The sequence below is a fragment of the Labeo rohita genome, chromosome 8 (assembly GCF_022985175.1).
Source record: "Labeo rohita strain BAU-BD-2019 chromosome 8, IGBB_LRoh.1.0, whole genome shotgun sequence".
NCBI classification, from domain to species: domain Eukaryota; kingdom Metazoa; phylum Chordata; class Actinopteri; order Cypriniformes; family Cyprinidae; genus Labeo; species Labeo rohita.
Window position 1 is genome coordinate 14,363,283 of NC_066876.1, and position 24,710 is coordinate 14,387,992.

The following is a 24,710-nucleotide window of genomic DNA, read 5'->3' on the forward strand; positions in this document are numbered from 1 at the left end:
CTCAAACATGTCAATTATTAATGAGCAGGAAGTAGTGGGGTTTTTCCTCTGTAAATAGTAAATAAACAATCACTGCTCCCTTCCTATAGTTGGTAGAGCAGAGAGGTTGGTGGGAGTGTGCGATTGTGCTAATCAAGGCTGTGAAGGTCCCGGCACTGCAGTTAGGGCCAGTACACATAAAGCTTAGTTGAAGTTTTATTTCTGCAAACTTTATCCACTTTGTTTTTCAGTGCCTTTACAACAAGTCACCAGTTCAGTGCTTTTACCTCAAGACTTGCTGCTGAACAAAGATTTGAGGTGGTAATATAGTCTGTTCAGTGTTTCATAGTGCTTTAGAAGTTACAGCTGCTGGTCAGTTAGTCAACAAAGCATTAACTTTGTTCCAAAACCTAGTAAACTAACATCCTAATGTCCATGGCACTGAAAGTGACTGATTAGGAACACACTAGATAAATTTGTCAACCGGTAGAGATTTTAGACTATCGCCTCTATCATGGTTACATCAAAACGTATCGTTTGCGCACGTTTTTAAGCATTTTAAGCCAGTGAAACGAAATCAGCAGCAAAAGAGAACTAATTTTGCGATATGTGTGCACTGTCAGACTGTTTCTGAGCGCTGTCAGAGATGTGCACGCACATGAAGACTGTGCTCACAGAGCGCGGGAGTATTGAACTGAGTTATTTTTGCCACTTTATAGGCCTTGAGTGGTTAAAGGAAAAGTCCACTTCCAAAACAAAGATTCACATATAATGTACTCACCCCCTTGTCATCCAAGACGTTCATATCTTTCTTTCTTCAGTCGTAAAGAAATTGTGTTTTTTGAGGAAAACATTTCAGGAACATTTCAAGTGCTATGATGCCCCGATTTTGAACTTCCAAAATGCAGTTTAAATGCAGCTTCAAACGATTCCAAATGTGGTTGTAAATGATCTCAGCCAAGGAAAAAAAAAATAAAAAATATAATTTAAATACTTTTTAATCTCAAATGCTCGTCTTGCCTTGCTCTCCTTACTCTGTGTATTGTGGCTCAAGACAGTTAGGGTATGTCCAAAAACACCAAACTTATTTTCTTTATCAACTTCAAAAATCATTTCAAAATCATCCTACATTGCTGCAGAAGTACTGATCCAGTCTTTGCAAAAGTTGAAGTTGAGGGAGAACATGAGAGTTTTTCAACATACCCTAACTGTCATGAACCGGAAAAAACTGTCCAGGCAGAGTAAGACAAGATGAGCGTTTGACATTACAAAGTATATAAATTGTACTATTTTTATGAAAATAACTGACCGTTACGCTAGATAAGACCCTACTTTCTCGGCCGGGATCATTTACAACCGCATTTGGGATCATTTGAAGCCGCATTTAAACTGCATTTTGGAAGTTCAAAATTGGGGCACCATATCAGTTCATTACATGCTGAAATGTTTTCCTCAAAAAACATAATTTCTTTACGAATGAAGAAAGAAAGACATGAACATCTTGGGTGACATGGGGGTGAGTACATTATATGTGAATCTTTGTTTTGGAAGTGGACTTCTCTTTTAAATACACTTGTTTGTGTCAAAATGCGTGTCTTATCCTCGTATCCTCGTAAACAGTAATTTAGGTCTTAAGTGAAAGCAAACAGCTGAGAAAGAAAACGTGTAACAGTATATTGGATCCGGGCAGCTCTTAAAGTGACAGCAGTCTTAATATTCCTGCTGTCTGTCATTTATGTTAATCAAACAACAAAACAGAGAAAATCTCTCACTGCTCTTGACTAAATCACTTTTGTAACTTTAATAAGAAATATATTTCATTTACACACGGAAGAATATGCAGTGTTTTTATACATATGAATACTTTATACAATGTACACTGGTGACAGTTTTTTAGTTGTGTTTTTACTTGCTTTAAACCAAAAAGTTTCGTCTTTTAATGCTATCATATTTTGTATATGCAATATAACTAGTTTTGTTGTTAAAGGTCCACTGAAGTGCCTTGAAATGCAACGTATATGTGATGTTGTAATTTCTACTGAAACAGGAATACAGGATGAGACACATCATGCATCCCCGCCCCCTTTTTAAAATAGCCAAAAGCGTTTCATTTATAACTGCTCGGGCCAGAGCCTTTGAGCTCTGTAAAGCCGCATTTGACAGCTTACGACAGTTACGGTCTAATAGATTACCCCCTAGATTCAATATGAAACTCTTACTAAACAAAATAGTGATCATAATCATGCTGAGGCTGTGTAGTTTTAAAAGTGTTTAATGCTGACTTGCGCATATGATCCACTTTGTGTTATCGCGTCTGTGGACCGGAGCCAGAGTCTAGAGTAGACTGTTCACGCTGCTGCGGTTCGCGTGACACAACGTGAAACCAGACCTCATTTGCCTTGCTGCCTGTTTGAAATTTCAAAGGGTTTCTGTGAAGTGTTTATGTTTAAAAATAAATAAATAAAATAATCTCAACTCTGTTATGGAGATTAAATACTTATATACACATCAAGGCACATAAAGCATGCAATATATTTTATTTTTACCAATAATTTTATGCTTTAGGTGTTACGATTGCACCATGAATACTATATATGCCATCAAATTGCCTGGTGTCATCTTTGTGACCCCCATTTCATTTAAACTGGACCTGGTCAATCCAGTTCCCAAACCATAGATTTTAGGGTTGTTGTTCTTCTTAAAGGTCCATGTCAGGTGCGGTTCGCGTGAAACAACGTGAAACCAGACCTCATTTGCCCCAATCGAAAGCATATTTACACTGTCTGAATCGTTCCCTATTGCCTACATTGTGCACTACATGCTGTTCACCATACAGAAAATACTAACACTGTGAGCAAGTGACCGATCTTAGCCGCAGGTTCAACTTCCATTTATAGTAGGGGGCAGGACGCTTCGGATTCTAGAGAGCCTTTGATTGGACAGAAAGTTTGAGAAGCTGAAGTGCAGGGTGATGTCATAAAAATCGTTGATCCATATTGGCGGAAGTTAGAGACTGCAAGTTTTGAATGCTTATATCTTGTAAATGCAAATTTTGGAACACTCTAGCGTATAGATAACCTTAAGGCTAATATATTCATACTAAAAGCCAAAAAACTTTGATTTCATGGGGACTTTAATGAAAAAATATTTCTTTAAAAAAATTGACTGTAAATTCAAATGCTGCTACCATTCCGACTTGCCTTGTTTTCTGACTTACACGCTCCCAACTTGGAAAGACAAAAAACAAAACCAAAAGAAAATACAGAATTTCCCAATTATTATGACTTTGGTGCCATTTATGTGCTAAATACATGTCTTAAATTCAGTCTTTCCAAAATGACTTGAATGCATTATTTTGTGCTGGGAGTAGCTACAATGCTACAATGCCTTACAATGTAGTAGTCTTGGTAGATTTTGGAACGGAGCAGTAAAAAAGTCTTTCTACATATTTCAGTGGACAAAACATATTTTTAGTGCATCGTCAGTTGAATAACCAAACACGGCGTTACCCAACAGTACTATACAGCAATGAAAGGACTTTATCTTTTACCGTCAGTTTTGTTCACTTTAAATGAAATATGGCATCGATTCTGACTTGGGCCAATTCTCACATAAATTCTCAGTGATCATTGGTTGCTTTCATCCCATGATGAGCATAAGATGTTCCAGTGGGCTCTACTTGGAACGTCTGAAGTTTTTGCTCTTTGAACTCTTGCTCAAGACCGACCTCTGAAACATACCGTGGTTTCGTGGCTTGAATAAAGCCCTTTGTGCTGTGTGTTTTTTGGAAGGGGCAGCTATAGGGGAGAAACGTTTGATGTCTCTGAGTCATCCTACATCCAGTCCCACAGTTTCACACACTTCGTCTCACCCTGTTAATTCCTCACTCTTTTGAAGCCACTTTTCAAGTTGGAGAAGAATAAATTGTACCTCCAAGCGAGGATCCGCGCCTCCCCACTCCGATACCTGCTGTGATCACAGACTGTGCACTTTTGTGTTATTATTACATTTCATGCTTCTACGTCGGCGTGGATGTCCAACTGCAATCTGTGAATCTGGAGAAAAAAAGAACTTGGTTTAAAAGGCACAAGAGGTAACCAAGTGTTTTATTGAAGATGTCGTTGGGCTTTTCCTGTTTTCAAGACTTTCAGCATCCCATTAAATTGAATGTTTCTGCTACAGAATAACACTTTTCTAGCTTTTAGTTCACATCAGTCAGCTTTGAGGTCATTTATATAAGACTGTTCTTCTAAAAGTCAAAATAAGCATTTAGCACATAAACACCTTTTTGCTGCAGCACTCATGTAGTCCATTTAAATGTTCAAAATTGTAAACTAAAGTAATTTCTGATCATTTAAATAAGGCTGAACTAAAATAAAATGTAAATATTCGATGGAAAATGATGCCTTGGAGTTAAAAAAAAAAAAATGTTGAAGTAGTACTAGTACTAAAATTTAAATAAAATAAATTAAAACAAAATCGCTAAAAATAAAAAATCTAAATAATAAAAACTACAGTTTACTAGTATATACATTTTTTAAGTAAGCTAAATTATATTAGAAAAAAAAAAAAACAAAAACAAAAAAAAAAACACTATTTAACAAAAATATATCAAAGTGATTTTCCTGGAAAAAAAAAGAGGCTCAGAGGGTTAAAGGCAGGTGAATATATTGTTAAAAATAAAGGAATAATGGAAAATAAAGGTTTTAGAATAGGAAACCTGCCTTACAAGGTTTAATGGTGTTCTTGCTTTATTTTACATAAACTCTGCGGTCCCATCAATGTTTTACTGTTTGTATGACTCTTTTAAGACGCCCTCAAATTTAAACGCCTTTTACAGTTATAGGAAAGATGTTTTAAACATAGTCAATAAGGAATAAATGTTTAATGACCCCTTTAACTTTGAATGCTGGTGGTTCTGCAAATAAACCTTTTTGCCTGGGGCTACAAGGACACTAATCACTGTGTGTGCAGACTACTGAGTGTAAACTTGTTCAAATCTCAGTTTCCCTTGCTGCCTGTTTGAAATTTCAAAGGGTTTCTGTGAAGTGTTTATGTTTAAAAATAAATAAATAAAATAAGCTCAACTCTGTTATGGAGATTAAATACTTATATGACACATCAAGGCACATAAAGCATGCAATACATTTTATTTTTACCAATAATTTTATGCTTTCGGTGTTATGATTGCACCATGAATACTATATATGCCATCAAATTGCCTGGTGTCAACTTTGTGACCCCCATTTCATTCAAACTGGGCCTGGTCAATCTAGTTCCCAAACCATAGATTTTAGGGTTGTTGTTCTTCAGGGTGAGCTTCTTCTTCTCCCGTCTGTGCTGCCATTTGTCATCCTGATAAAACTGTCATCTCGCGCTCTGATATCTGACCTCTAGATTGACAGAGAACATAAAGTTGCCTTGTGCTAATATTTCGGTTTCTCTTTTTCTTCATAGAATCAAGGTTTCAGGCATTTCTCTCTGAATGATAGGGTCATATACAGTAAGGCAGGGAAAGTTTTTATATCCAAAAGCTGAACAATATAAATGTAAAGGTCAAGCATATTTCCCATTGTGAGCAGGAAGAGTTTTTTATGCTATCCCATGATTCACTCCACCAAGTCACTACTGGAGGTCAGTAAATATAGGACCATATTGGCTGAACTTTGGAATAACTTTAGATAGATAGATGGATAGATACAGGCACAGGCTTCGTCTTGGATTATGAGTACTCTATATAGCATATGAGTAGCACTGATGGACGGGTGTCAGTGTTCCCACTCTTTGTTGGTTTCGGTGACCTCCGTGTCACCTACTCAACATCACCTCTCCAAACAACAGCTGATCTACCAGTTCTCAGGGAAGGCAGCCCCTGTATGAGATCTGTTGTGACACCATCCTCAAATGTGTTTTTCAGACAGTCTTCTGTGTACCCTTTCCCAGAAAGCCCTAAAAAGCGTGCAAATTTCCATACACATCAAGTAAACTCAAACTGAGCAGTGCCACAAACAATAGAATCATCAGCAAAGATCTGTGGCTCTTTAGAGATTCTACACTCCCATATTCCGCCACGGAATTCTTCAAGATTCTTCCTTCTCCACACCTGACATGGAACTTTAAGTGGGGTAATGACAAGCGGGAAAGCCGCCACTGCAGAGAGCAGCTGTCTACAAGCCGTGGGTTGTGTGGGCTGCCTGCTCGGAGCGAGCGCTGAGGTGTTGTCATCGAGGATCTCGGATGAGTGTCAAAACACCGGCTTCCAGATTCCTCTCAGTTCGCGCCGTATTATTTTTATATATCGTTTTTATCCCAGTCTTTGCCTCACCGAAGGCTTTGGCGAATTTGTCCACAGTGTGACAGATGTTCCCGACGTCTCCTCCCCAAGACGGACTTGTGCTTCCGCTTCTACGCCGATGCTTTCTTGAGTTTCTCATCAGCCACCCGTGGAGATTCCAGCATGTGGGATTGGGCTTTTGATATTGAGATTACCCTGACTAATTGGCTCCTTTACGAGGCTCCTCAAAATTTCCCAGGCTGTAATTTTGCCTTGCCAAAAGATACTGTACAAGTTAGCAACAATTTTTGTTCATGCAACAGTTTTAAAAACACAAAAATCCCTGATGGTAGTCCAAACTACAATTCTGACTTATTTTAGTCTACCTACACCACTAGGACGTGTCTGTCTTCTCATTTGAAGACTCTGCTCTAATTTGTCCAGTCCTTCATCCCAGGTCAATCCTTTTCCTTCGCCTACCAGGCATTGTGATATTCTTGAGTGCTTGTCTTTGTGTCCAGTTGTCTTCCATTTGGCCTTATTAGGAATCAACCATCAACTGTCCTGTGAGTTTGTACCTTGAGACCTTCATCTGTCTTCAAACTCCCTTCTTTCTTGGCCTTTCTTTGTCATCTGTAGATCTAAATGAAGCATGTTGAAAATTCTTGAAGTTTCCCAGGCTGTAATATTGCCTTCCCTGGACATACTGTACAAGTTTACAGTTCTTTCGGTTCATAAAATACATAAAATTGTTTTTCATTTTATCACTAGCGGTAATCCAACCGCAATTCAGTCCTATTAAAGGCCGGGACACACCAAGCCGACTTGAAAAAACTAGCGCGACAATGTTGTCGCCTCGCATTGGAAACGTCTGAACCAAAAAGCTGCGCTTGAACACGCCGCACAGACTACAGCCAACTGCGAACTAACACGTGTGTTCTGTGACTGTGTGAGAATTTATCTGTCTATTTCAGCAGATTTAATAGTGTATATTCGTTATTCAAAAGTGCAACCGAAACAAAGATATACCATATATACGCAGATATATGAAGCGTGAACAAAGTAGCACTTCCTTACTATTTTAAATATCAGTTATGCTGAAAACTTTATTTTAAGCGGCTCATTTTGTTATGAAATATTCACATATTGGAATGCTTGGAAAAGATCACGCAACATTAGAACAGGCTTCTGTCTGTGCCGCCGTCATTTGCTTACTCGTATTCATTACTTTCGCTTTTATTCCCCAGCACTGACTCATTCGCGAACTGAGCATCCAATCGGAGTTCTCACTCTCCCTGACGGCCCCAACTCCTGCCAACGTAAGCCCGACGAGAGCCAACGTGTGGACTACACCAAACAAACTAGCCCGACAGACACATGCTGATGGCCCAACTTTGACCAACGGCTGATTGGCTTGGTGTGTCCCGGGAATTAGTCTATGTACATCTTTTGGAAGTTCCTGTCTCCTCATCTGTCCTAATTTGTCTAGTCCTTCATCTCAGGTCAATCCTTTTCCTTCACCTACCAGTCTACGGACACCTTTTGGAAGTGCCTGTCTTCTCATTTGAAGACTCTGCCCTAATTTGTCCAGTCCATCCCAGGTCGATCCTCTCCCTCCACATACCAGGCATTGTGTTGTTCTTGAGTGCTTGTCTTTGTGTCCACTTGTCTTCCATTTGGACTTATTAGGAATCAACCTCCAAGTTTGTGCCTCAAGACCTTCATTTGTCTTCAGACTCCCATCTTTCTTGGCCTCAACTTCATCTGTAGATCTAAGTGGAGCATGTTGAAGATCCTTGGAGTTTCCCTGGCTGTAATATTGCCTTGACTGTAAATACTGTCCAAGCTGACAATTTTTTTGGCTCATAAAATGCATAAAATAGTTCTTCGTTTTATCACTAGTGATAATCCAACCGCAATTCGGTCTTCTTTATTTTACGTACACCTTTTTGAAGTGCCTGTCTCCTTATTTAAAGACTTGTTCCTAATTTGTCTAGTTCTTCATCCCAGGTCAATCCTCTTCCTCCACCTACCAGGCATTGTGATATTTTTGAGCGCTTGTCTTTGTGTCCACTTGTCTTCTATTTGGCCTTATTAGGAATCAACCATCAAGTTTGTGCCTCGGGACCTTTGTCTGTCTTCAAACTCCCATCTTTCTTGGCCTCATTGTCATCCGTAGATCTAAGTGGAGAATGTTGAAGATCCTTGAAGTTAGTTGCCCAGGCTGTAATATTGCCTTGCCTGTGAATACTGTACAAGCTGACAGTCCTTTTGGTTCATGGTTTTATCACTAGATGTAATACAACTGCAGTTCAGTTTTATTTAGTCTATGTACACTTTTTGAAAGTGCCTGTCTCCTCCTTTGAAGACTCTGTGTTAATTTGTCCAGTCCTTCATCCCAGGTCAATCCTCTGCCTCCACCTACCAGGCATCGTGTTATTCTTGAGTGCTTGTCTTTGTGCCCACTTGTCTTCGGTTTGGCCTTATTAGGAATCAACCATCAACTGTCCTCTGGTTCCACCTTCGTCTGCCTTCAAACTCTCGTTTTTCTTGGCCTCATCGTCTTCCGTAGATCTAAGTGGAGCATGCTGAAGATCAAAAAAACCATTTGAGGCTTATGCTGTGGTGTACGAGCTAAATTGTTTACTTTGTAATCCCAGTTCTGTTTTAATTCTGGGAGGTATTGTGGTATAATTAGATATTCAAAATAGGGATTTGTGTCAGTGTGGCTCTGATGGGTTTGAATGATGATTAATTGTAGTCAAAACTCCAGTGGCCGATGTAATGCAAGCCTCGCACTGCTGTTGATTATGTAGCCATGTTTGTATTTTAAGAATTAGATGTATAATTGATATGCCATATGCTACCCAAACCCAACGTACCCTAAACTGTTAAAAGCAGAGAATTGGGATTGAGTATGGTTACACAGTTTGACAGCTATGAAGATAGGAAAAATGCTCGCCCCTGAAACTTATATTGATTCAAGCATATAGTTTTGTTTCACTTTTTGAGAGGCGGCTCAGAGACAGAAAGTTTTGGAGGTTAGGTGCTTGTTTGTGTGTGTGTGTGTGTGTGTGTGTGTGTGCATACTTCTGGCACAGAGAGTTACTCTACTGTATTTTAAACATATACAAGACGTTAGATAATCTTAAAATGGTTGATTTTCTAAAGATCAACTCTTATCTCTATTTTGACCTTATCAAATTGGGGATGTTTTACGTCCAGATAGATTTGTGTGTCGTAAACAGGCTTTTCACTGAATATATCTCATTTCCATTTTCTGTATTGCTCGATATCATTCGCTATTGTTTCGGCTTGCTCCAGTGACTGGGGTAGTTGAGGCCAGTTTCGTCGAAAGAGCATCCGGACCGTCTCCTTTCAGTTTATGGCTGTTTGTGAAATGTCTGGATGCGCGTAGAGCCATGTCCCCGGCTTTCTCTCCCCCCTGCGTTCGAGTCAACCTTTGCAAACGAAGGGAAGTCTTCATTAAATGTGGCAATCGGTTCCACAAGATTGATGCCAACCTTTTAAAAATTCACCATTGGGCCGAATTGAACACGGGCAAATGCTGATGCAGATGAACAGGGAGAAGTCGGCCCCATCGAGAGAAATAAATCTGAGTTGCAGGCTTCAGTTCATAAATACCACAGGCTGTCAGGGAGCATGTTTTATGGCCCCTGATAGAAATTACTGCATTTATTTATCTCATCACACCTGATAGAAATGCAGAGTAGCCACTCACGGCAGACCTGTCTTCGGTTTACTCCCGAGTTGAATACCAGAGCTGACCCACGCTTCCCATTCATTAATTCGGATGAATATGTACAGTAGATCTCTGGTGGACAGGGTGTTTGACTGAAAGAAGTGCTTTCAGAAAGAATCGATGACTGTGTTTTACTAATTCGGTTTTTGCTTAGCGGATTTCTACACCAACCAACCAGGATTTGCATTTGCATCGGTGCCCGAGCTCTTCAACCATTTCATCTATTTATTTCAAACACACCCCTCCTCCATTTTCAACATCTAGGCATCTCCTGCTTTGAATTGATATCGCATTTCAGAGGCTTTTCCAGCATCCACTTCTGCACTTACCTTCCCAACTTACTCTCAAACTCAGATTCTTCCGCCGGCTAAATGACATCTTACTCCCCTTGGTGGTGTCACTTTGCTCCTAATCTTCTTCCAAACATGACTCTGTCTGACTTTAATGCATCTGATGCATCCTGTAACCTGTTGGAGATGCTCATTTGGTCTTCAAAGCATGTCTAAAGCAGAATTATGCAGCGCTCCTGATGCAGAGAGACTCAGGCAGCGAGGCACTGAATTTATTGATTCCCGTGAGTGAGTCAGAGAGTGTAATTCACCAGCGCCTGATTGATGAGGAGAGCAAGTTCAAACTGTCCATGAAGTGCAACGCATGCTATTTGTGCTCTTTCCCAAAACTTTGATATGGATAAGCAGTTTGACTTTATGGCAAATGTTAATTTAGTTAATGTTCATTTTAAATTTAATAATAATAATTATTATTATTATTATTATTATTATTGGCTCTGACAAATTGCTTTTGTTTGTCTTTATAATAATATTAATAACAATAATAAATAATAAAAGTACAAATATAAAATATTTAATAGCAAAATGCATGTTTTTAAGTATAAATGCAGGCATCTTATTATGAAAATACAGAACAATGTTTGATAATATTAATAATATTAATTAATATGAATGATTATTTCTCTATTTTATTATATGACGAATGCATTTAAATATAGTAGTAATTACAATCATTCATAATGATAGTACAAATATAAAATATTTGATAGTAAAGTGCATGTATTTAAGTTTAAATGTAGTAATAATTTAAATGCAGGCATTTTATTATGAAAACACAAAATAATATTTGATCATATTAATAATAATAATGAATATGAATTAATAGTTTTTTTTATCATAAGATGAATTTATTTTAATATAATAATAATAATAATAATAGTTATTATTATTAATATTGGCTCTTTGACAAATTGCTTTTGCTCCTCTTTATAATAGTATTAATAACAAATGATAACAACAATAAATAATGATAGTACAAATATAAAATATTATATAGTAAATTGTATGTATTTAAGCATAAATGTAGTAATAATAATTTTATATGCAAGCTTTTTATTATAAAAATATAGAATAATATTTTATATTAATATTAATATATTTAATTGTTATTATTATTATTGACTTTGAAAATGTATTAATAATAATATTAACAACAATAAATAAGTATAGTACAAATGTAAACTATTTTGTAGTGAATTGCATGTCTTAAAATATAAATGTAGAAATAATAATTTAAATTCAAGCATTTGGTTATAGAAATAATATTTAATACTACTATTTTTTATTATACTATTTTATTATAATAAGATGAATGTATTTGAAAAAATAATTTTATTATTATTATTATTATTATTATTATTATTATTATTATTATTATTATTATTATTATTACTCTAAAAAATGCTTGGTTAAATACAACTCAGTGCTGGGTAAAATATGGACAAACCCAGCAACTGGGTTGTTTTGACCCAGCGATTAGGCTATTTGCTGGTTTGTCCATTTATCACTCAGAGCTGGGTTGTTTTTAACCCAGTATTTTTATATAATTTCTATATGTCATTATTATTATTTATAGAATTGTTAATAGAACTTCATTATTGTAAACTATTGGTTGGATTTTATGTGTTTATCTGACACTTTGGTTTGAATGTTTCCAGTATTGTTACTGCAAAATTATTAGATTCATTGGCACTGCTATAGTATAATAGGAATCTAGTGTGATGCTCCAAGGAAAAAAAAAAAAGTCCAACACTTTAGCTGTCCATGCAGGGTGACACTAATAATCTAGCCACAGACACCCTTTTTGGACTGATGACGTGGTTGTGTGGTTGTGTGTATAACTCACGGTTTTAGGACCGTTTCTGGACTGCTGCTGTTGTTGGTTTGTGCATATGTGTGTGTGTGTCTTTTACTATACTGGCTTAGGAAACCCTTCTTATTACCACTGACTCCATGACAACCGCTCACAGCCACCTAAGAGCCACAGACAGAGAGGGAGAGAAAATGGGAGGTTAATGATCAGATGGAGTCAGTGATTCACAGTGGTTAAAGACGGAGACCCACAGTCCCAAACATCAGTGATTCCTGTTATATTTATATTATGTTTATATTCCACTTCAAAGAGCTGATTCATTTGTGAGCGCAGTGTTGTAAAATCCCAGTAAAGCACACCAAGATCTCCTCAGTTTGCTGTGTTGTCCACAATATGAACTGCACTGTGCAAATTGCGTTCATGACAGATTCTGTGGGGCGTGTTTGCGTTGTTTCCTGATTTGCATAATTCGTTCATAATTCTGCAGACAGCATGTGCAAAGTTCTAGAATGCAGAACGTTTTCTATTAAATTGCAGTGTGAGGTCTGCTTCCAGAATCTTTTTTCGAATACAGTGATTCTTTTGAACATTTCCATTAATTATGTCTTTGCACATTGTTAATAAGGTCAGTTCTGCTTTTCTTTCCTAGACAGTTCCCAGAGTCTCCAGTCTACAGTCCTACTAAAAAGAACATGGTCAGGCCAGACTATGAACATCAAATCTACAACATCTACACCAAATCAGGTCAGTCCCCCTGCAACTAGTTTTATCTAACTCTAGCAAATATTTACAGCATTGCTACACAACTTTCTGTGAAACTGACTTGGGAGACATCCCTAAGCCGGTCCGTCCAACAGGCGATACAAGCGTTTGCCTAGGGTCCCGCCTTAAGGGGAGGGCCACGCGACCACAAGGACCACAAGCTGCACGCACATTCTGACTACATAACTAGGGTGATGCACCAGGACTATACAGTGCGACAAATGTGTCGAACATATGAAAAAAATAAGCCTGTGCATTCAAATTTACCTCAGTAGAATGCGTGTATGGATTTTGCATGGGTTTGAGTCTGTCTACAAACCTGTTGTCTATTGAGAACATTTTAATGACATTTTTTGTTCCAGATTCATTTAATAACATCAGTAAAGTATTTGAAATAACTTCCTTTTGCGATCTAACGTGGTTTCACATCCCAGAATGAGGCAAAATCATTGTTTTACATAGTGATAAAGGCTGTTGATTAGCATTGCATTGCATCTGTAGTTTATTCATATAAAAATACTCAGTGTGGCTAATGCTCACAACACCTTATTTGGGGTAAAAATAGGAATGATAATACCACTATGTTTTTTTTTTTCTCCAGTGTAGAGGAGTTTTTCTCTTTCTGCATAAGAATGCATAAGACTTTCTGACCAAAAAAAAAAAAAAAAAAGATTTTTTTTTTTTTTTTTGTCAAAGATTTTTAATCATGATATTATAATAAATCGTTATACCTTTCTAAACATTTATAGTTAGGCCTCCTGCATGTTAACAGGTCATGCTGCTATTGTAAAATATATATGATTATCATTAGCATTAATTATTGCTTTTATTTAGTAATAACAATAATCAGAATTAGTCATATTAATAAAAACAACTCTTTGGCCTAATTGTGCAGCCCTACAAACAGGCACAACAGTGTTCTTTATCATTTTTGGTCATTTCTAAAAACCTTGCTTGTTACAGTTTAGGTTTTGTTGTTACGGTTTAGATTTTGGAAATCACTTAGAATAGTCTCTCGAAATGAAGAATGGTTATACGTTAATGCTATTTTTAAATGATTTGAAATTAAAGTATGATAGAGAGATTAAAGTGAAGTTGTTGTAGAAATGGAATCCAAGCAATATCTTTGGGGAGCTGGAAAAAAAGATGTTTTGACTGCCATATACATAATATTTATTGCTGTAGTACTTGTTTTATACATGCAGTGATGCCCATGATCAGACCCGGATCCAATGTCTAACGCAATAAAGTATTTTTTTTTTATCAATCAAAACAAAACAAGCAAAATAGCCTGCATTTTGTATCATTTATGAATATTAGTAGGCCTATGTTTATCCTCTGTATATTTTATTCTTTTCTACTTCCTATTTTATTTGTGATGCATGTGTATCGGTTTACTCAAGTTCACTTGCACTCCTTTTTTTTTAAATTTGTTTAATTATTTTTACATATGTTTGTTGAATGTTACAATTAATACACATTCACACTTAAATATTGAAATATTGAAAGTCATGTTATGTGCTTTCTCTTCACTCGTCAAATTTCTATGACAGTTTTTTACACTAGTGGGGCCCATTTTCATTATCTTGCCTAGGGCCCCGCAAACCTACAGGCCGGCACTTCATAAGATTACTGTTAACTCTTTAAGTGGCAGAGAATGACACAGTCCCACCAATGACGTGTGCACTCCTATGTAAACATTAGAAGAATGAGATTGTGTGCTTTAGGAAATCCCACTGACCACCTCACCCCGCAGACCTGTCTTTCAGGTCCAAAATATACCTTGAGTTTGAGCTGTGAAGGCATGTGTGTTTTTTTTCTGGCTGGAGAGAGACACCATGTGGTGAGGATGAGCTAATCTGTAGAATAGAGGAAGAACTGTATTGAGGTACATCCAGGTCCAAAACTGACATTTTATCACACATGCTTATGTTCTTTTTTGATATTGGTATAGGTGTTATTTTGGCAATTAGAATAAAATGTGCAGGTAATAATTGTATCACTTGCACTTGTAATCGTAATTTCGTTTCTCATATTTTCATTTTAGTTGCTTACTGTGAACAATATACCACATGTGTTGCTACATGGAGTTTTGAAGAAAAAAAAAGTTAGAATATGTGCAAGTTGCTTCTCTTTGAAACCCCCACTTTATTTGATTTGGCTTTTTTGATAGTCTTTATTGACTATATTTTAACTTCAGTTCAATCCTCATGTGCTTTTGTATTTTCGTTAATTGCATTAATACATCTTTGGCCTTGACACAGCCATAAAGAGACTTCTGTATAGATTTTACGCATACTGTAATTGCGCCATTACAGGCACGTTGATCATATCAAGGCTTCAGTGGTTAAAATAAGTGACTGACACATTAAACTCTGCCACTTGCCTTTGACGTGGTTAAAGTGACAGCAGATTGACTTGTTCTCGAGTGAGGCCAAAGAGAAAGGAGAGGTTCTGTCAGCACGAGGGCTGATGCATTCAACTTCCCTGTCGCCATGGTAATGCCATTTGACTGACAGGCAGACACATGCTCTGCCACCAATCATCACTCTGTCACCACAAGTAGTGTGTTCTATTGATCCTCCTTTAGCAACGTCTCTGTAACCGTCAGGAACTGTGTTCACAGGCGAGCTTAGCGGCGGAGCGGTATGTGGTCTAGTTATAGAGTGGATATTTTGGTATTTTTATTGATGGAGACACAGGGAATATGTCAGCGTTTCTGGAATATGTAGACAAAGCGCTATGCCACAGTTCTGACAATGTACGATGTTGTCCTGAGCTTCTTATAAATAAAATGTTTTTTTTTTTTTCAATAATTTATATGTCATTTATTTATTAAAAAAAAAATGTATAATTATATAATAATAATAATCATTTGCATTTATTATTATTATTAATTCTGTTCAGGAGTTTTATTTAAATTTCTTCATGAATTGAGTTATTACTTAAAAAACAAGTGTGGGGTTTTGGACAGACACCTGGATTTACCACAGTTAAATTAATACATATGTTTGTTTAGGGCTGTCACGATTCCTTGATTCAAATACTAAATCTGAAAAATCTTCGACTGCAATTTGCCAGTGTCGAGTAATCGGCAAAATACTGGAAGTGGCGCATTTAATGGACGAGAATAGAGGGTTTGTACTGAAGTCACAATTTGGTCAGTTACCCGGATGTGCGACCATATTGGTTACACTCGGATGTAAGTAACAGCATGGATTGCACAGTTAATGTACTACTGTATACGTTGTTCTGCGAATTTATGCTGTCTGAACCACGGAAAAAAACGTGTGGAAGCTAATATATCATATAGAAAGGACTTAGTAAGCAAGAAAGGGCACAATGTTTTGACAAACTAAAGTTATTATGTGGTAAAGATACGTACAAGCAGTATTAATTAAGCTATTTGCCTAATATTTCACCTACCTGACCGGAAATTATGAGAACAAACACGAATGTTGTCAAGATTCTTGCCCTGAAAATCCTGGTTCAGTTTGGCCAACCACAAATGCCTTTTGTTCCTCAGACAGTTTTTGCGCTCCTTGATTTGTTATAACTGGCAGTCTATAGTTCCCCAAATGTTTTTCCTGGTCCGACCGATTAGCACAGCCCAAAACATGACAATAATTGACCATTTTCAGCAGCAATAATCAGCGAAATATGCGAGTTTTCTTTGGTTCAGTGGCATTGTTTACATTCAGTGCCGCAAATAAGTGTCCTGAGAACACTCTATACATGGAACACATTATTAGACTGTTTTCAAAGGGTTCATGATGTACGGAACCCATTTAAAAATCATAATAAAGAATAATGCTATTGTAAATTCACGAACGCTACGATTCAATTCAGTAATTATATGCAATGCAGCTTTAGTTATTGACATGCGCCGTTCACGGAGCAGTAAAAGCTGCTTCACAGGAATTGTAATCATTTACATATGTGACCCTGGACCACAAAACCAGTCATAAGTGTAAATTTCTCAAAATTAAGATTTATAAGCTTTCTGTTAATGTATGGTTTGTTAGGAAAGGACAATATTTGGCTGAGATGCAACTATTTCAAAATATCAAATCAGAGGGTTCAAAAAAATCTAAATACTGATAAAATGGCCTGATAAAAGTTGTCCAAATGAAGTTTATAGCAATGCATATTACTAATCAAAAATTAAGTTTTGATATATTTATGGTGGGAAATTTACAAAATATCCTCATGGATCATGATCTTTACATAATATCCTAATGATTTTTGGCATAAAAGGAAAATCTATAAATTTGACCCATCCAGTGTATTTTTGGCTATTGGTACAAATATACCCATGCAACATTAGACTGGTTTTGTGGTCCAGGGTCATATCTCAAACTTCTCTGCATATTTCTTCTCTGCGAATTTCTCACGCCATTTCATCAGATTTGTAAGGTAAATCATATAAACCTACCGCAAGCACAGAAGAATACATCAATATATCGCAATTTCAAAATAAAAGCTCAAACGCTTACTCTGAGTTTACACGTTTTGATGTCCGTATTCAATAAATTACAGTGGCTGTAGCATTTCTGTCGTAAAGAAATTAACAAATATTAAAGATTAAGTGGACATTTGAATTAAATGTTGTTTAGTCAGTATTAAACAAGGATTAAATCGCTCTGTAAAGTGTAAAAACAATCGTCAGGCCGTTGGCACCATCTGCAGTCATATGTTATAATGAATAATGTGCGTTAGTTCTATTGTTTATGATGCATTATGTGATTAAACAGTTTTGTTCAATAAATCCATATGATTACTTGTTTTTGATACTTCATTTGAACTAATTAATATTGCCTCATTGCTATTATATATGTATTTTAAATAATTTAAAAGCTATTGTTTGCTTAGGTCTTAATTACCACAAACAATAATAATAATGATAATAATAATAATTCTAATTATCCAATTTCTCAGATAATCATTAGTATAATTGACCAATTACTCGATTACTAAAATAATCATTAGTGACAGCCCTATGTTTGTTTGTTATTATTAATAGTCTTATTTAAATTTCTTCATGAATAGAGTTATGACCTGAGGAGCAAGTGTGGGGTTTCAAACAGACAGCTGGATTTACCTTAATCGTTGGGGACTCCACGCGCTCACATATGTGCGTATATGTATGCGCGTGGATGTTGACAGCTGGCCAGGTTCGAGCTGGGCTAAAACCATGTGCGCTCTGTCAGGCTCGTAGCACCGGCTCCTTCAGGATTGATGAATTGCCTGCTTTCTTGATTAAACCTTCCGTCACTTCCCAACAAAACACACACATGCAAAAGAAAAAAAAAAAGACCAGCGCATTAAAGACTAGCCTAGCGCAGGAGCCTCGACGTGTCTGGGAATCTGTCATCGTCAGCCACATTATGTGCGGATTTGAGGTGCCGGTGCTTTGACATTTATTAGCAGAGTATTAAAAACTAATTCACACAGATTTGGCAACCCTCATTCACTTGACAGTCCACGCTCATTTGAACAAGTTGAGTATTTCTAGACTTCTCAACCTCTTACTTTGTTTCACCACCGCCTCTCTTTGAAGCCGAGCAGATTTTTGGTGTCATTTATTTTTCATTTAGCTTGATGGCTTGAAGGAAATATTTCCTAATTAGCGAAGGAATCAGTGTGAAAAAGAGTCCGTTTGCAACATCTGTGAGGTGATGGATTTGAATGCATTCTTTTTTGGGGAGTATTAATGAAGTCAGAAATGAGCATCATGTGTAAAGGGAACTTCGTGTTGATAATGTCTTTTTTAAGTATTATATGCAACCATGGACACACAGAACCAGTCATAAATTCCACGGGTATATTTGTAGCAATAGCCAGCAATACAATGTATGAGGTCAAATCCAAAAATCATTAGGATATTAAGTAAAGATCATGTTCCATGAAAGATATTTTTATATCAAAACTTAAAATGCATTGCTAAGAACTTCATCTGGACAACTTTAAAGTTAATTTTCTCAATATGTAGTTTTTTTTTGCACCCTCAGATTCCAGATTTTCAAATAGTTGCATCTCGGCCAAATATTGTCCGATCCTAGCAAACCATACATCAGTGGAAAGCTTATTTATTCAGCATTTCAGTTATGGCTTATGAGCTTGACTTTGGCCACTTGTCTTTTTCATTTTTAACACATGCTCATAACACAGATATTCAATATCCCCTATGTAATTTGCATTAACATATCTATTGCATGAATCAAAAAAGAATGACAATGTCTTTATTAAAGATCATATATAATTGCAATCAATTATTCCTTGGTGTATTAAAGGAAGATCAATTAAGAGAGATAAAAAGCCAGAGATGTTTCAGTATTACCTTGAGTTAGCAAAATATCAGAGCGAGTGACAATGATTTTTGATTTTCCGGAACTGATATTAGTCCCCTTATTAAAGTATGTGCATCTGCTTTTAATTTGCTCCAAATAATTGGAAAATGCAACAGAGCTTTCCAATTAAAGCGGCACTTTACGCACTTTAATAATACCCCCATAATATTAGAGCTTATGAAATGACAGGTGAGCCGGTGTATGAATAAAACATAAAGGCTCGTAATAAGAGACAGGAAAAAAATGGCAGACAGTTGTTGGGGGGTTTTTAAAATGCTTGACTTAATTTGCATATATTAATCTCTTCTTTTCAGCCTTATCGAATATTCGTGCGTATTTGAAGTTAAAATAGTGATGACAGGCCGGGGTACGCTTCATTTTTCCGCGGATTTATTGCTCCTATAATTCAGGATCTTTAATAAGCCAATATGACTGATCCTCCGAGTTCTGTGGAATTTCGTTAATTGTTCCAGATGGTGCTCACTGATTATGCAAAATGACTTCTCTTTTTCCCCCACTTTTTTTTTTTTTTTTTCTCCCTCTTCAGCCGTCCCCGACCACACTGTTTTTTGATTGACTAACACAGAGAAAAAAGATTATTTTTGGGCCGGCACTTTCATTAGGAAGCCTCTCATCAGGTTTCAAACAAAAGTTCCATCTTATCTCGGGCTGCAGACCGCGTGGCGTGACTAGCGCTCTGGCTAGGAGGATCCCATAGGCTTTTAATCGTGACTCTAATCTCGTGTAGCCCAGCAGCTCTCTCCACCCGTGTGGCCATATTTTACAATACCAAAACACTTTAGGCTGAAGGATTAGAGAACACGCACTCGGGCTAGCGACACAAAAACTCATCTGCTAAGTGCGGCCGCTCCATGGCTGGATGGGCTAGCCTTGAGGAGCTGGTTGATTAAAACCCCCCAAAGCTAGGCCACCATTTTTCTGCTCCTCCTCTCTCATAGCCGAGGGCCCATTGAAAGTTCACCTTGATTCTGTTTAGCATCAGCTAAATTGCCCTAAATGAATTGTGTATGGATATTTGATGGGTGGCGGTGGGGGGTGTGGGGGGACTAGGAGGGGAATAGACATAGACCAGATTTACAGCTGTGTTTTACTTTCGATGGGTACACGATTTAAGCCGCGCAATTTCGGGGCAATAAAACCGTTCTGAAAGGGAGCCAAGGACTTCAGGTTGGCGACAGGGCATGAAAGACTGCATACAGCTTCTTTTCCAAAAAAGCCATTAATGATTTATTCCCGTGGCCTACGTAGAGGGAGCCTGGGGAAAATGCAGAGGGGGTTTACAACTTGCTTGGCTTGTGTGCATGATAGCAAATACCACTAAACCTATGACTGATGTGGCAGCTAAAGTTTTGTTCCTGGATTAATCCCGATTTAAGACTTTACCCTCAGTCTTCCTTTAGGGGGCCTCTTGTCATTACTAGAGTATTAGGACCTATAGTAATATGCACATTATACCATATCACTCTATTACATACTTTTGTCTCTTTTTTTTGTTGTTGTTGTTGTTTTTTTGATGCTGTCATTGCAAAAATAATGGGCGTAATTATTGTCAAAGTGCATATACTTCTACATTTACATTTGTAGTTTCACCTGTTGCATTTTAATTTTGAAGGGTCAATAAAAAATTAAACTTATGCCTTTAGTTGAACTTATTTATTTATTTATTATTTATTTTAGTTTCACTAAAAATTATTTTACATCAAGCAACAATTGCAAGACCCCTGATCTACAACTTATTGGATAGACTCTGACACCAGTCTATTTATTTTATTTTATTTTATTTTATTCCTTCATTCATGTATTTATATAAATAAATGGTTTAAATAAATAAAAATGATAAAAAATATGAAAAAATAATATATATATATGTATATATATATATATATATTATTATTATTATTATTATTATTATTATTATTATTCTATTTATAATAATATAAATATTATTATATATGTGTGTGCGTGTATATATATATACACATACACACACACACACACATATATATATATATATATATATATATATATATGTATATATAATATTATTATTTTATTTATAACAATAATAATAATAATAATAATAATAATAATAATAATATATATATATATATATATATATATATATATATACGCACACACACACACACACACATATATATATATATATATATATATATATATATATATATATGTATATATAATATTATTATTTTATTTTAACAATTTATAATAATAATATATATATATATATATATATATATATATATATATATACGCACACACTCACACATATATATATATATATATATATATATATATATATATCATATATCTCATAATAAGATTTTTTTTTATATATCTGCCAAAATAAAATTATTAGAATACTTACTGTTAAAATACATATACTTCTACATTTACATTTGTGGTTTTACCTATTGTATTTTACTTTTTAAGGGGTCATTTAAAAAATAAACTTCTACACTGAATTTATTATTTACATTTCTCTAACAATTTTTTTACATCAAACTGTAATGGCTAGACCCCTAATCTACAACTTATTTGAGGTATAGGGGCTCTGATGGGACTTTCTTTCTTTATTTCTTTAAATACAAAATAAAAGTTGTTGTGAATATGTAAGTAAATACATAAATTCAGCGTAGTTCATTCATTCAAGTGTAGAAGTAAAAAAAAATGTACTGACCTTTCAAAATGAAAATGCAATATGTTATTATTAGCATTAGTGTTGAAATACACTATCTATTTTTTATCATTACCTATTGAAAAATATTTAGTCTTTTTCTTTTCTGTTCACACTATGAATATAAATGTGCTCTTCTATTATTTTCTAAATGTGTCTGTAAGTTTCTTGGAGATTTAAGTCAAGCGCAAGACTAATGAGAGCCACGTGCCTGTGGGCCTAATCACAGTCCGGGGTATCATTCCTCAGCCGTCCATCTCCCAGCCCAGAATAAGATCTGTTCCTTCATTAGTCTCCAGCCTATCAAACATGGCCGCCCTCAATAGATGGGCCTGTCTAGCCTTCCCATTGCCCTCATGTTCAGCAGTCTTTGTTATCGCACATCTAATTAGAACTTGATAAAAATATTTCCCTCGAAATCCAGCCATTAAATATAGGTTAAGGAGATTTATGATCAAATATGCTCTTAAAGATCTTTTAATGGGTCTGTGGACTCGTTAAGTTGGTTATTAACGAGCCCCTAATACATAGTGCGATTTAAACTCACAATGAGATTCCGGGGAATGGAGCCATTTCTGATAAGGGGGAAGTGGGCCCCCCAAAGGCTGTTTTCAAAGTGTGCCGCCTGCTTTTGTCTCAAAATATACTAAGAGACTCATCTACAGCTGGATGAAGAGTTTGTTCTCTGAAACAATGGCCAAATTCCCACACCCGTGCTCTCAAAATAACGCTTATTGTAGTCAGCGTGCTATTGTATGTGTTGTCATAATTTTTGAACATTCTTTATTATTTGGTGTCATAGCTATGGGTCGTTTTTTATGATTGGGTTTTTTTTTTCTGTTATTCAGGATCATTCTGTGCAAGGGTCTATGACAAATAAGTTCACAATCCACCTAATTTTTGCCCTAAGAACAGGTGCGTCCATTTGTACATTTTATGGGTTTGGCTTCCGGTCTCATCCGCATCCAGCTATTTTTAGCTGTACAAAACAGCTTGTTTTGCTGCTTTATATTGCAAATTGGTGTGTCTTACCATATTTTTTAATGTTTTTTCTTAATTATAAACACACTGGTTTGTAGTGCAAACAGCTTTACCGTTTACTGCACGTTGTTATTCTTCTCCTTATTTCCCAATAGCAGCTGATGAACTGGAAGTCTCACCCTTAGGCTTACTTCCACGTTGAAGAATAAGGTGGATAAAGAAAAGTCTCAAAATTAGAAATGTTTTATTTTTAGTCATCTTGGTTTTTATACCATTTTCAAGAAAATAACATTTTCTTTAGAACTTAAGTGAATACTTGAGTGCACATCTTGATCATCATTTCCATAAATAAATAAATAAATAAAATTAAAAATGACTTTTTTCTGTTTTAAAATTAAAATTTTAAATAAAAGTAACAATTTATAATTGTTGTACCGCATTACATTGTACAAACTAGATTTACTTAGGTCATTAACGTGACATTATCTATTATTTTAACTGACTTTTATGACATATATGATAGTTCACAATAAAAAAAAAGTCTTAAAAAATAATAAAATACAAGTACTAAGTTATTACAAATGGGTTTTTTTTGTTTGTTTGTTTGTTTGTTTTTTGTTCATCTCAGTTTTTATACCATTTTCAAGAAAAGTTTACTTTAAATTTGGAAATCAAGTTAAATAAATAAATTACATTTTCTTTAGACCTTAAGTGAATACTTGAATGTTCATCTTGATCATTATTTTCAAAAATTAATTAATTAATTAAATTTAAATTATAATTAAATAAAAATATATATATATATATATATATATATATATATATATATTCTGTTTTAAAAATTGTAATTTATATGTAATAACTGTTAGTTTTTGGTCATTTTGGTATTGTACAACTTGAACTTACTTTGTCACAAAATGTGAAATTCTATGCTATTTTTACTGACTTCTATGACATGTACAGTAGTTCACAATAGAGAAAAGTCTTCACAAAATCAAAAAATAAAATAAAATGCATGTTTTAAGTTATTAGAAATGTTGTTTTTATTCATCTTGGTTTTTATACCATTTTCAAGAAAAGTTTCACTTTTTCAACATGTTGTGCAACCAAGTAAAATAAATAAATAAATAAATAAATAAATAAATGTTCTTTAGATTTTCTGTGACATTTACAATAGTTTACAGTAAAGGACAGTCTTTAAAAAATAATAAAACACACACAAGTTATTAGAAATGAAGTTTTATTAGAAATCAATAAAATTTTCTTTAGACCTTTAGTAAATAGTTGAGTGCACATCTTGATCATTATTTTCAAAAAGAAAAGAAAAATAAAATAAAAAATTTGATGACTTATAACTTTTAATTATAAGATTTTTAAAAATCGTAATTTATATGTAATTTATAAATTTTTGTTTTTTGGTAGTTGTACCGCATGACATTGTACAACTTAAATATACTTTATATGTAATCATTTATAAATGTCAGTTTTTGGTAGTTGTACCTCATGACATTGTACAACCTAAACTTACTTCGTCATAAAATATCTGCTATTTTAACTAACTTTCTTTGACAAACCGTTATAAGGCTCTCCAGGGGTCCTATCTATGATTTCTTGCTTTGTTTGTTTTGTTTCTAAAGTTCCGTGCAGCATGCACTTTATAGTTCCTAACATGTAAATCCAGACATCTTAAGTCAGTCATACTCCTTCCTGTTATCGCCT

The 24,710-nt window shown here is 35.4% G+C and overlaps 1 protein-coding gene across 1 annotated transcript in view; it reads left to right on the forward strand.

Annotated features, from left to right (window-relative positions):
* Nucleotides 1-24,710, forward strand: part of mvb12bb (multivesicular body subunit 12Bb) — a 70,150-nt gene that overhangs the window by 19,547 nt on the left and 25,893 nt on the right. The window contains exon 7 of the mRNA XM_051118005.1: nt 12,829-12,923. Within this exon, the coding sequence (XP_050973962.1) occupies nt 12,829-12,923 (95 nt within the window). The remainder of the gene's footprint in view (nt 1-12,828; nt 12,924-24,710) is intronic.